The sequence below is a fragment of the Cyprinodon tularosa genome, unplaced genomic scaffold (genome assembly GCF_016077235.1).
Source record: "Cyprinodon tularosa strain WSP-4 unplaced genomic scaffold, ASM1607723v1 ctg1162, whole genome shotgun sequence".
Classification (NCBI taxonomy): domain Eukaryota; kingdom Metazoa; phylum Chordata; class Actinopteri; order Cyprinodontiformes; family Cyprinodontidae; genus Cyprinodon; species Cyprinodon tularosa.
In genome coordinates, this window is record NW_024037962.1 from 13,557 (window position 1) to 26,538 (window position 12,982).

Consider the following 12,982-nt stretch of genomic DNA (forward strand, 5'->3'; position numbering starts at 1 on the left):
CGCCTGTCCTCGGCCATGTGGGGGTGGGAGGGAGCTCCCTCAGGCAGCTGGTGTTGACGCTGTGTGTGACGATGCAGGCGCAGGACGCGTGTGGTCAGCTGGAGATCGACAACGCTCTGAACATGGTCAGAGGCCTGGAGAAGGACATCCAGGAGGCCAAGGCTTCTGCTCAAGCAGGCAAACTCAAGCCGCTGCCAGGAGAGACGGTGAGGCTGACGCACAACATGGCTGACACACAACATGGCTGACGCACATCATGGCTGACGCACATCATGGCTGACACACAACATGGCTGACGCACAACATGGCTGACACACATCATGGCTGACGCACATCATGGCTGACACACAACATGGCTGACACACAACACGGCTGACGCACAACACGGCTGACGCACAACACGGCTGACGCACAACACGGCTGACGCACAACACGGCTGACGCACAACACGGCTGACGCACAACACGGCTGACGCACAACATGGCTGACGCACAACACGGCTGACGCACAACATGGCTGACGCACAACATGGCTGACGCACAACATGGCTGACGCACAACATGGCTGACGCACAACATGGCTGACGCACAACATGGCTGACGCACAACATGGCTGACGCACATCATGGCTGACGCACAACACGGCTGACGCACAACACGGCTGACGCACAACACGGCTGACGCACAACACGGCTGACGCACAACATGGCTGACGCACAACACGGCTGACGCACAACATGGCTGACGCACAACATGGCTGACGCACAACATGGCTGACGCACAACATGGCTGACGCACAACATGGCTGACGCACATCATGGCTGACGCACAACATGGCTGACGCACATCATGGCTGACGCACAACACGGCTGACGCACAACACGGCTGACGCACAACACGGCTGACGCACAACACGGCTGACGCACAACACGGCTGACGCACAACACGGCTGACGCACAACACGGCTGACGCACAACATGGCTGACGCACAACACGGCTGACGCACAACATGGCTGACGCACAACATGGCTGACGCACATCATGGCTGACGCACATCATGGCTGACGCACAACACGGCTGACGCACAACATGGCTGACGCACATCATGGCTGACGCACAACACGGCTGACGCACAACACGGCTGACGCACAACACGGCTGACGCACAACACGGCTGACGCACAACATGGCTGACGCACAACATGGCTGACGCACATCATGGCTGACGCACATCATGGCTGACGCACATCATGGCTGACGCACATCATGGCTGACGCACAACACGGCTGACGCACAACACGGCTGACGCACAACACGGCTGACGCACAACACGGCTGACGCACAACACGGCTGACGCACAACACGGCTGACGCACAACATGGCTGACGCACAACATGGCTGACGCACATCATGGCTGACGCACAACACGGCTGACGCACAACACGGCTGACGCACAACACGGCTGACGCACAACACGGCTGACGCACATCACGGCTGACGCACAACACGGCTGACGCACAACACGGCTGACGCACAACACGGCTGACGCACAACACGGCTGACGCACAACACGGCTGACGCACAACACGGCTGACGCACAACACGGCTGACGCACAACACGGCTGACGCACAACACGGCTGACGCACAACACGGCTGACGCACAACACGGCTGACGCACAACACGGCTGACGCACAACACGGCTGACGCACAACACGGCTGACGCACATCATGGCTGACGCACATCATGGCTGACGCACAACACGGCTGACGCACAACACGGCTGACGCACAACACGGCTGACGCACAACACGGCTGACGCACAACACGGCTGACGCACAACACAGCAACCATGGACCTGCGGGCCCGCAGCTTTATAACTCATTCTTCTTCTTTTGTTCAGCTGGATAAATGTTCGCAAGAACTGGGCACCAGCACCAAGGCCGTCACCTCCGGGATCGCACAGCTGCTGAGCGAGGCCACCCAGGGAGATGAGAACTACATAGGTGGGTGGAATGAAAGCCAGGGGGCGCCCTAACCCACATCTTTATTTATTTGACTCTTTTTTTTCCTTTCTTAAAGACAGAAAAACCTGAAAGTCTTTTGACAGACAACAGTTCACTTTCTGACCACTGGGGGGCGTATATAGTGCAATAATAACTGTTTATACCAGAAAGGAAGCAGGACGCTCCTCCTCTCACCGACCTCTGCTCACCTCAGGTTTTAAACTTTGGCCAAAGTTCGCCTGTAATTCCAGCCTCTAGAGGGCGACAGAGCACAGATAGTCCAGAACGCGTTAAGCAGATAACATATCCGTCTGCTTGGTGCGGATTCTCTGTCAGACCATTTGGACCGGACCTTGCAGAGCCTCCAATCAGCAGGTGGAAATCCCTGCCCTGCTTTAGCGAACGCTGCTCTCCATTCTGCTGATCACTCAGTGACGTTGGTCAGGTTTTATCTCGGTGAGTGAAGCTGTGGATGAGAACATAGCTGAGCTTTAGGCTCATATAAAGCCCCATTTCCACTACTCTTTTGAAACCGTGCTGAGGTCAGTCCGAGCACGGTTACCAAGGTAACTGTTGAGCGTAAATGGCACGCACAACTGAACCAGGCCGTTCCAGACACAACCGAAGTTCTGGCTCGGTTCTCAATGAGCAGACCGCCTCGTCTCCTTACAGCCAGCCTCCATAATCATTCCTAAAATCCTAGCTTCCTACCGTACCGCACGACTTCCAGGGATGATTCTGCTTAGCAGTGCGATGAACCTCAACATCTGTCGTTGTTTCCTGCGTCTGAAAGGCCTGATTAGACTATCGTTTGTCGTATATACTTCCCAAAAGCCGAATCTGTCAAAGGAATTCACCAAAGGCTGCCTTCTTCCCCTGACTCTCCGCTAACTTCCTGAATGTTATGGGGGCTGCCATGGTGGTTTATTTTTTCTCTCTAGAGAGCAGTAGTACCGTAGATCGCCACTAGGAGTCGAGGAACCGTGCTAGCGTGGCGAGTAAATGGTCGTAAGGAACCAAGCTCGGCACGGATCGGTTTCAGATGATTGTGAAAATGGGGCTCATGACTGCAGGTCTAGTGAACCGACCTTCCCACTATGAACGAGCATCCAGACTGATTCATCTGTTCACTCCGACTGCGAATAATTGCCCCCCCCCAAAAAAAAAAAAAAAACACAGCTGAAAGGGTGCGTCTCAAATGTGAAACAGAATATGAACACACATTGTGGATTAATCAATCTACCTTCAAGTCACTAAGACTTCTATAATGCGTTTTTACTGGAAAATTCCCGCTATCACAGATTAGCAGTCCGACTCTGCCCCAGAACAATGGCGTATAGTTTGGTCATCACCTTTAGCTGTATGTTACCTGCCAACACGTATCAGCCTCTGTAGGATAAAGAATAAAACAGTTTAATTATCATTATTTGACCTTATCAGCCAGTGCAGAGTCTAGGCTGACCTCTGTTCCAGACACAGACGGCAGGAATGTTTCATCTCCCTCTGACCTCCCAGCGTTTCCCCTGACCCTCCATGTTAGCATAAGACCAAAGAAGCTACGTTCCACCATAATTAACCAGCCGAATAAGGCTGGTTAATTACACGCCCCCTCCTCATTTGCAGACAGAAATAAATAGCGGCAAAGAAATAACTAGGGTAAAAAAATACAAAGGAAGAATAAAACGGACAAAAATATTATAACATGCACATAAATAAATACTTAAAAATATAAGTAATTAAAAAATAAAGTTGAAGATTATAAAGGACAAAAAAATAAATAAGGTAAATATTAAAAAGGCAAATAAATAAAGAAGCTAATTGAAAGAGTTATATACTCACTGTCTCACTGTATAATTTAATTTCTAATTACAGTTATTTGATGATTGTATTTTTGGTGGCAATTAATCGTATGCTTATTTATTTATTGAGCATTTATTTATTTCTGTATTTATTTTTAAATATGGCAGAGTTGGTCCTCCATAGAAGTGGGAGTGAATCCAGTAATGAAATCTGAGCGGCTGCTACCGGCCCTTTAAGGACCTGATGCTATAAAACATTCTGCAGAGGGACTGACCGTTATTTCCACCAGATAGTTCTGCTCTTAAACTATTTCTGTCTCCTGAAGGTGTCCAAAGCGGAAATCTTGTTTTAACTCTTTCCGTCCCACAGAGTCACTTCCTGTTTATCTCACTGAAGCCCCCCCTCCTTTTCCATCCAGGCATGTCGGCCAGAGATATAGCCCAGACCCTGAAGACCCTGGCCTCAGCGGCCAGAGGAGTCGCCGCCTCCACAGAGGACCCTGCAACACGCAGCGCTGTGCTGGACTGCGCTAGTGATGTCATGGACAAATCGGCCAATCTGATGGAAGAAACCAAGAGGGCGATTGCTAACCCGGGAGACCCGGAGAGTCAGCAGAGGCTGGCGCAGGTCAGACACTAAGCGTGGATACAAACTGTGATGGTGACTGATCCTTGTCTGAAAATGATCAAAGGTCTTCTGTTACCGTGGAAACCGTTCTGATCACCTGGTGACACTGTTAACACCAGCTGGGGGATGACCCCTGGACCAGTCCATCATCATCATGTGATTATCCGTCTGCAGGTGGCCAAGGCCGTGTCCCAGGCTCTGAACAGATGTGTGAACTCCCTACCCGGCCAGAGGGACGTGGACAACGCCATCCGCTCCTTGGGCGAAGCCAGCAGATCCCTACTGGCCAATTCTGTTAGTGCATCACTCACTGATTTACTCACTAATTTACTCACAGAGCGATTCACCGCTCCTCTGACTGACTGAGTGGTTTATTGACTGAATCACTCACTGATCCACCGACTCAACAATTTACCAAGTGATTCATTGACTGATTCACTGACTAATTAACTGATTAAATGATTCACTCACTGATTTGCTGACTAATTCACTTATGTATCCATTGATTCACTGAGTGATTTGCTGACTCGTTCACTGATTCACTAATTAATTGAGTGATTCACTGAATGACTGACTTACTGATCAACTGATTCACTGAGTGATTTGCTGACTGATTCACTGACTAATTAACTGACTGATTAAATGATTCACTCACTGATTTGCTGACTGATTCACTCACTGATCCATTGATTGACTGAGTGTTTTTCTGATTGATTCACTCACTACTTCAGGGACCCACTAATTCCCAAAATGATTCACTGACTTGTTCACTGATTCACTAATTAATTGAGTGATTCACTGAATGACTGACTTACTGATCAACAGATTCACTGACTGATTCAATAGCTGATTTATTTATAGGATCACTCACTCACTTTCTGGTTCACTGATTGACTGAATAAGCCTCACTGCAAAGATATTTCTTACTCAGATCAATTCCACCATGTTCAGCCAGAGGTTGAACATTCATGCAGATTTTATAATCTGTCAGTATCTGACTCCATTATAGTCCTGTTTGATCTAATGTGATGAAAGGGTAACGCATCACTTCCTGTAATGTCTATTCTCCTCCCATCTCTCCAGTTCCCGTCCAGCGGACAAAGTTTCCAGGAAATCCAGTCTCAGCTGAACGAGGTGGCGGCTGGCCTGAACCAGTCGGCCAACGAGGTGGTGCAGGCATCCAGAGGGACCACCCAGGACCTGGCCAGGGCCACCAGCAAGTTTGGACAAGACTTCAGCAACTTCCTGGAGGCCGGCGTTGATATGGCAGGAACCTCTCAGGTGAGGAGGAGTCCAAGTTTGTTGGGATTTCCAAGCAGCAGGAGCTCCTGTTCAGCTCCTGGGAGATTTCATCAAACTTTGTTGAGGATTAACAGTTTTACTCGTCCCTTTAGTCCAAAGAGGACCAGACCCAGGTGGTGTCCAACCTGAAGACCATTTCCATGTCATCAAGCAAACTGCTGCTGGCAGCCAAGGCCCTGTCCACTGACCCCAGCTCCCCCAACCTGAAGAACCAGCTGGCAGCAGCAGCTCGGTGAGGACCTCCTTCCTCCCTCTAAGGCCGGGACTTCTCCAGAACACGTCTGTTCTTAACCTGTGAGTCTTTGTGCTTCCAGGGCGGTCACAGACAGCATCAACCAGCTCATCACCATGTGCACCCAGCAGGCCCCGGGTCAGAAGGAGTGTGACAATGCTCTCAGGGAGCTGGAGGTAACCTCGCCATGTTAATCACCTGATCATCCAGTGTGGACACCTGTCCCCTGATCTGCCTGCTTCTGAATGTCGGCCATTTTATCTGAACGTCCGCCCTAACCCCTACATGGGGCATTATATAGTGGTTGCGCAATTTTAGATGAAAGTCTAGTGAAGCGGTCGGCAACCCAAACTGTTCAAAGAGCCACACTGGACCAAAAAAACAAATAACTAATCTGTCTGGAGCTGCAAAACTCTAAAAGTCTGCATGTAAGTGTTTTAGCCCGCTTTAAACAAGGACTAGCTGGGCTTAAACATATAATAAGAATGTTTCATTAAATGTTTATCTCTGAGTAAATGTCCCATAGTAGCATGAGGTGATGGAGGAGCAGCATTGATGAAATGATAGAAACAGGATAAAGGAATCTTTCTATGGTGGACGTGTTTCTGTTGGGAGGAGCTGATGGAGGAACCAAGCAGGAAGTGACATCATCAGAGCAGAGCTCTCTAACCCTGAAATCCCACATTGTTCCTTGGTGGGATTTTAAAAAATGTAAGAAAGTTCCCATCCCTGCATCAGAGCGCTACCTGTTCGATCTATGAACGGTTTTCTATGCTTGCAACCAAACTAGCAGCAGCAGTGGAGTTTGGAGATCCAATCTATTTCTTAAATCCTCTAATTTATCCATTATTTCTGCGGCGCTAAAGAGCCACATGTGGCTCCGGAGCTGCAGGTTGCCGACCCCTCGTCTAGTGGATGAAAAGGTAGTACACTCAAAATTTCCCACAATGCACCTTGGAAAGTAGTGATCATCCATGGTCACTAGATGAGCAGATATATCCCAGAATGCTTTGCAAGAGCTGTCCTTGCAAAGCATCATGGGATTTGTTTTAGGGGCGAGAGAATAAAGATAGCGAAGGCACAGTGGGGGAGGTGGCGGAGTCATGTGACCAGCATGGAGCGAGATGTAATGATCATCTGTCCGAACGGTCAGTTAACCGAGTGAGGTAAGGGTCAAAGGGCAGGGCGGACGTTGGGACACAGTCGCTGTCCGTTTGGTTGATGAATCGATCCTCTGGCTCAGAAACATCTGATTCACCCCATCGGGTTACTGATACATGTTCAACCCTCCGTACGGTGTAATAGCTCCCCCAAGTGGCCAAGTAGGATGATGGGTCAGACTTTCATGAAATGTTTCTAAGACTTCTGGAAAATGTCTGTTAGTTCTTTGAGTTTATTGTTCAGAATAAATACAGTTCTTCTCCTCTACCAGTAGGTGTCCAGTTCAGCAGCTGCTACTCTGGTTTAGTCAGGCTGTCAGCTCAGTCTGCTGCTGGCAGCTAACAGACGCAGCAGCATTAGCTTTAGCGTTAGCTTCCCCTCCATGCCTCAGGAGGGTCCTGGTTCTGTAACGCTCTGGTCTCTGTGTGCAGTCAGTCAAAGGGATGCTGGCCAATCCAACCGAGGCGGTTAATGAGCAGTCCTTCTTCGAGTGCATCGACAGCGTCATGGAGAACTCCAAGGTAAAACGTCTCCTTTCTTCTCATCGCTTTAAATCAAACCCTGAAGGTCAAACGATCTGAAGGTGAAAACACGGAAGCGGCTCATCTAACGATTCCGCCTCTTCTGGGCAGGTTCTGGGCGAGTCCATGGCAGGTATTTCTCACAATGCCAAGAACTCCAACCTTCCAGAGTTCGGGGATTCTGTCAGCGCCGGATCCAAAGCGCTGTGCGGTCTGACTGAAGCTGCTGCTCAGGTAAGGTCCGCCCTGTCCTCACCGTCCGGGTTCTAGCTGGGATTCATCACCAAACGTGTTCTGACCCATGTAGGCGGCGTACCTGGTGGGAGTTTCGGACCCTACCAGCGTAGCGGGTCAGAAAGGTCTGGTGGATCCCACTCAGTTTGCCCGGGCTAACCAGGCTATCCAGATGGCCTGTCAGAACCTGGTGGATCCGGCCTGCACTCAGTCTCAGGTAAGCAGCTCAACACCAGATGTTTTGGTGGGCCCGGGTCCATTTGGGTCACCATGGTGACCTGCGTGCTCGTTCTCTGCCCAGGTGCTGTCTGCAGCGACCATCGTAGCCAAACACACCTCGGCGCTTTGCAACGCCTGCCGCCTGGCCTCCTCCAAGACCGCCAACCCCGTCGCCAAGAGGCAGTTTGTCCAGTCAGCCAAGGAGGTGGCCAACACCACCGCCAACCTGGTCAAGTCCATCAAGGTTCGTAAGGAAATCCTTATAAGGTCACCAGGAAGAGGAAATCCTCTGATAGATGACGATGTGCTCAGCTGGAAAGGATTCCAGTTCACTTTGGGAGTAGCCCTAACCGGACGGACGCCATGTTGGTCCACGAAGTTCTGATGGTGTCTGTTTTCCAGGCCTTAGATGGAGCCTTTAACCAGGAGAACCGGGAGAAGTGCAGGGCTGCTACTGGACCTCTGATAGAAGCTGTGGACAACCTGACCGCCTTCGCCTCAAACCCAGAGTTTGCCAGCATCCCGGCCCAGATCAGCCCCGAGGTGGGTCGCAGACCTTGTCACTCATTTCCACTGGTACCAAAGGTTCTGTTCAATGACCCAGCAGAACCGGCTCAAACGGCCCGCAGTCCTCTAACCATGACCCCATCCTCCCTCCTCAGGGCCACGCAGCCATGGAGCCCATTTTAACCGCAGCCCAGATGATGCTGGAGAGCTCCACAGGCCTGATCCAGACCGCCCGCTCCCTGGCAGTCAACCCTAAAGACCCCCCCAAGTGGTCTGTGTTGGCGGGCCACTCCAGAACCGTGTCCGACTCCATTAAGAAGCTGATCACCAACATGAGGTACGCTGATGTTCCTGACCGGGTTCTGAATGTTACAGTCAGTGGTCCTGTCCACAGGCCCTGGTGCCCCCTACCCTGAGGTCCAGACGGATCCTCTGAGGTCCAGACGGATCCTCTGAGGTCCCTGTGGATCCTCTGAGGTCCATTCGGATCCTCTGAGGTCCAGGTGGATCCTCTGAGGTCCAGGTGGATCCTCTGATGGTCCAGGTGGATCATCTGATGGTCCAGGGGGATCCTCTGATGGTCCAGGTGGATCATCTGATGGTCCAGGTGGATCCTCTGATGGTCCAGGTGGATCCTCTGAGGTCCAGGTGGATCCTCTGAGGTCCAGGTGGATCCTCTGAGGTCCAGGTGGATCCTCTGAGGTCCAGATGGATCATCTGAGGTCCAGATGGATCCTCTGAGGTCCAGGTGGATCCTCTGAGGTCCAGGTGGATCCTCTGAGGTCCAGGTGGATCCTCTGAGGTCCAGGTGGATGCTCTGAGGTCCAGGTGGATCCTCTGATGGTCCAGGAGGGATCCTCTGTGGGACCTGATCAGCGGTTCTGCTCTCTGCCTTGTAGCCTGATGCTCCTCTGTTTGTCTTCTCTCTGATGGTTTTGATGATGCCTGGTTTGGTCCAATGTTGCCTGGGTCATTTTCTCCAGACAGTCCTGCCAAGCTCTCTGAAAGCTGACCTTTGACCTGCACACTGAGGAGCAGGGTAGAAGCTAATAGAGTAGCCCCGCCTTTGCAGAGGAGCGGTGTAGTAAAGGTTCTCCTGCTTTGGACCGCCGGCTCTGCTAGCATGGGCTGGCTCAGGTTGTCTTTGGCAGTCGCTCGGTTCCGGTGGTGCCTGGAATTTTCTGTGGAACCAAACCAAACATCAATTACAGGTTCAGAAGGAGGAACAAACAGGATCCACGTCACAGTATCTGATGCTAACTGCTAACTGCTAACCTTCCATGTGTGCAGAGAAAAGGCTCCTGGTCAGAGAGAATGTGACGATGCCATAGAGGTTCTGAACGGCTGCATCCGTGAAGTGGACCAGGCGTCTCTGGCTGCCATCAGCCAGCAGCTAACCCCCCGGGATGACATCTCCATGGAGGTAAAGATTCATTATCCTCTTAGTAGATCCCCTTCAAGGCACCAAGGATCGGGTCCTTACCCAAAAACAACCCCTTTAGAAACAGACGAACACTTTCCTCTAAATGCTGAATCTTTCCTCCAAATAATCCTTCTCTAGCTTTGCTAACGCTCTGAACCGTGTTTTGCAGACCCTCCATGAGCAGATGGCCGTCTCTGTCCATGAGATCAGTAACCTGATTGACCCTGTTGCCGTGGCAGCTCGATCCGAGGCCTCCCAGCTTGGACACAAGGTAGACCGCCTGGTTCAGACCGTCAGCTGGGGCTTCTCCTTCTGATGGGTTTCCTCAGATTCATGATGGGCAGCAGCAGGTTGCTTTAAAGCATGGGTTCATGATGTGGCTCCTGAACCCAGAAGCTGATTGGTTCTCCTTCTAAAGGCTGGCCTCCCCCTCCCCGTCCTCCATCCCTGATCAGGTGCTCTGTTTGCTGACAGGTCTCTCAGATGGCCACCTACTTTGAGCCCCTGATCATGGCTGCCATCGGCACAGCCTCCAAGATCCTGAGCAGCCAGCAGCAGATGGCCGTCCTGGACCAGACCAAGACTCTGGCAGAGTCGGCTCTGCAGATGCTCTACACGGCAAAGGAGGCTGGAGGAAACCCCAAGGTACCAAATGCAGCTGTCTGGTGTCTCCCTGCTACCTTCTCACCATCCTTATCTGCATTCTCACTTCTTCATTAAAAAAGTTGGTTGTTTTACGCTTAATTGTTTAAGATTAATATAAAATCAGACAATCCGAGTAAGATATGAGTGTAAGATATCGTCTTTCAGGCTTCTGAAGCGATTCTGATCTATTTTCTGAGAGGGGCTGAAGAATCGGCGAATAAGACCCAAGTCTCTGATCGAACAGACTTTTTCCTATTTTATATTTTTTACTTTATTGGCCAAAATCTAGACTATTTTTTTTTTTATGTTTTTGCCGAAGTAATTATATTATATTTAAGTCTCATATTGATAATTGTTGGAGTCGTATTCGTGGCTCATTTTATTTCTGGGTTTCTTGCTTGTAGCCGTAATGAAGCAGAATTCCCTTCCTATCAGGACGGCTTTGGTTAAAACTCCTCTTTGACCTGAAATGCTGTAAATGCTCCCGTCCCGCCGCCTGCGGTTCTCTTTGCTCTCTAGGCGGCTCACATGCAGGGCGCTCTGGAGGATTCGGTCCAGATGATGAAGGAAGCTGTAGACGACCTGGGCGCCACGCTGGCCGAAGCCGCCGGCGCTGCTGGTGCCGTGGGCGGCATGGTCGATTCCATCAACGACGCCATCAATAAGATGGAAGACGGGCCGGCAGACGAGCCGGAGGGCACCTTCGTGGATTATCAGACCACCATGGTGAAGACGGCCAAGGCCATCGCCGTTACAGTTCAGGAGATGGTGAGACGCCGGAGAAAGAATCCCGCCTTCATCAGATGGCGGCGGACGCTAATCAGGCTTGTTGCTCTCTAGGTGACCAAGTCCAACACCAACCCAGATGACCTCGGGGGGCTGGCCAACCAGCTGACCAATAACTTTGGGAATCTGGCAGATGAGGCCAAATATGCGGCCCTCACTGCAGAGAACGACGAGGTGAAGGAGAGCTGCTGCTCGCTGGCTTCCTGTTGGTTCCTTTCATTTCAAAGCGTTAATCTTCTTCTGTTGGTTCCTGGTCCAGATCGGTTCTCACATCAAGAAGCAGGTGGGCGAGCTGGGCTTCACCTGCACCGGGCTGGTGACCAAGGCCGGCGCCCTGCAGTGCAGCCCCAGCGACTCCTTCATCAAGAAAGAGCTGATTGAAAGCGCCCGCAAAGTTTCAGAGAAGGTCAGGGGGCGTCGTCCCGTCCTCGCCGTTCTTCCTGATCCCCCCCACCCCTCCATGTTCACCCTCACATCGATCTGTTGCAGGTGTCTCATGTGCTGGCGTCCCTTCAAGCTGGTAACCGTGGCACCCAGGCGTGCATAACGGCTGCCAGCGCCGTCTCTGGGATCATCGCCGACCTGGACACCACCATCATGTTTGCTACGGCGGGTACTCTGAACCGAGAGAACGCCGAGACGTTTGCTGACCACAGGTACCAGCCGCCATGTTGACCTTCATCAATGCTTCGGGTTTCATGTCCTGTGATGCTGATGAGGTTAACGCCATGATAACCAGAATTCTGATCCTACTAGAACCTCCCACTGGCCGTCAGTTTGACCACTGATATTTTCCCCTATAGAAATGCACGAGTAGTGATGATGAGTGATGATGTCATCGACTTCTAGTGTGCGATATAAACACATAGAGGATATAAAGACCTTAGATCAGGTCTAATATATATATATATATCAATTAAAGACTGTATTATATGTTATTATTATTATTATTAGATTATTAGAAGACTGTTTTACTACACAGATTCAAAATTTGAAATTAGAATTTTATTGCATTTTTTATTTTATTCCTCCCAAACATTTCCCACACCTCCTTTTTATCCACCGTTTATGAAACATAAACTGAGCGTTTTCTATCTGCAGCGCTGAAGCTCCTGCTGCTGTTTTCTTTGCCTCATCAAAGCTGCTCTGCTGCGGGGGAGGGGCTGGAAACTCAGGGTTACCGCGGGTCATTAAAAGTCATTAAGTTATTTTTTAAATTAAAGCCTTAATTGGCATTACAATTCATTATATGTGTTTATTGTGGCATTTAAAATTCTTTATTAAAAATATGTTTATAAAAACAAATTCGTCAGGCATTATATCACAATATATTTGCGTGGAACTGCTTCCAGTTGATGGCAAAGATGTATGTTCAGAAAATAACCTTGGAAAAAAGCAAATTTGAACTAAAGTGGCTGGAAAAAGAGAAATTGCTGATGCCTGTCGACGGGTACCTGTTTGTGGCATTAAAATTATTTCTAAGAGCATTAAAAGAGCATTGAATTAGAATTACTCATTCCTG

The 12,982-nt window shown here is 50.3% G+C and overlaps 1 protein-coding gene across 1 annotated transcript in view; it reads left to right on the forward strand.

Annotated features, from left to right (window-relative positions):
• LOC119798079 (talin-1-like) overlaps positions 1-12,982 on the forward strand; it is a gene marked incomplete at its 5' end in the record, with an annotated part of 40,910 nt that overhangs the window by 13,552 nt on the left and 14,376 nt on the right. The window contains 20 exons of the mRNA XM_038307420.1: positions 78-206; positions 1,901-2,003; positions 4,222-4,430; positions 4,605-4,724; positions 5,514-5,711; positions 5,825-5,964; positions 6,047-6,140; positions 7,557-7,646; positions 7,758-7,880; positions 7,954-8,097; positions 8,182-8,343; positions 8,502-8,642; positions 8,762-8,943; positions 9,897-10,029; positions 10,199-10,300; positions 10,504-10,674; positions 11,194-11,442; positions 11,515-11,634; positions 11,720-11,866; positions 11,950-12,116. Of these exons, the coding sequence (XP_038163348.1) occupies positions 78-206; positions 1,901-2,003; positions 4,222-4,430; positions 4,605-4,724; positions 5,514-5,711; positions 5,825-5,964; positions 6,047-6,140; positions 7,557-7,646; positions 7,758-7,880; positions 7,954-8,097; positions 8,182-8,343; positions 8,502-8,642; positions 8,762-8,943; positions 9,897-10,029; positions 10,199-10,300; positions 10,504-10,674; positions 11,194-11,442; positions 11,515-11,634; positions 11,720-11,866; positions 11,950-12,116 (2,924 nt within the window). The remainder of the gene's footprint in view (positions 1-77; positions 207-1,900; positions 2,004-4,221; positions 4,431-4,604; positions 4,725-5,513; positions 5,712-5,824; positions 5,965-6,046; positions 6,141-7,556; positions 7,647-7,757; positions 7,881-7,953; positions 8,098-8,181; positions 8,344-8,501; positions 8,643-8,761; positions 8,944-9,896; positions 10,030-10,198; positions 10,301-10,503; positions 10,675-11,193; positions 11,443-11,514; positions 11,635-11,719; positions 11,867-11,949; positions 12,117-12,982) is intronic.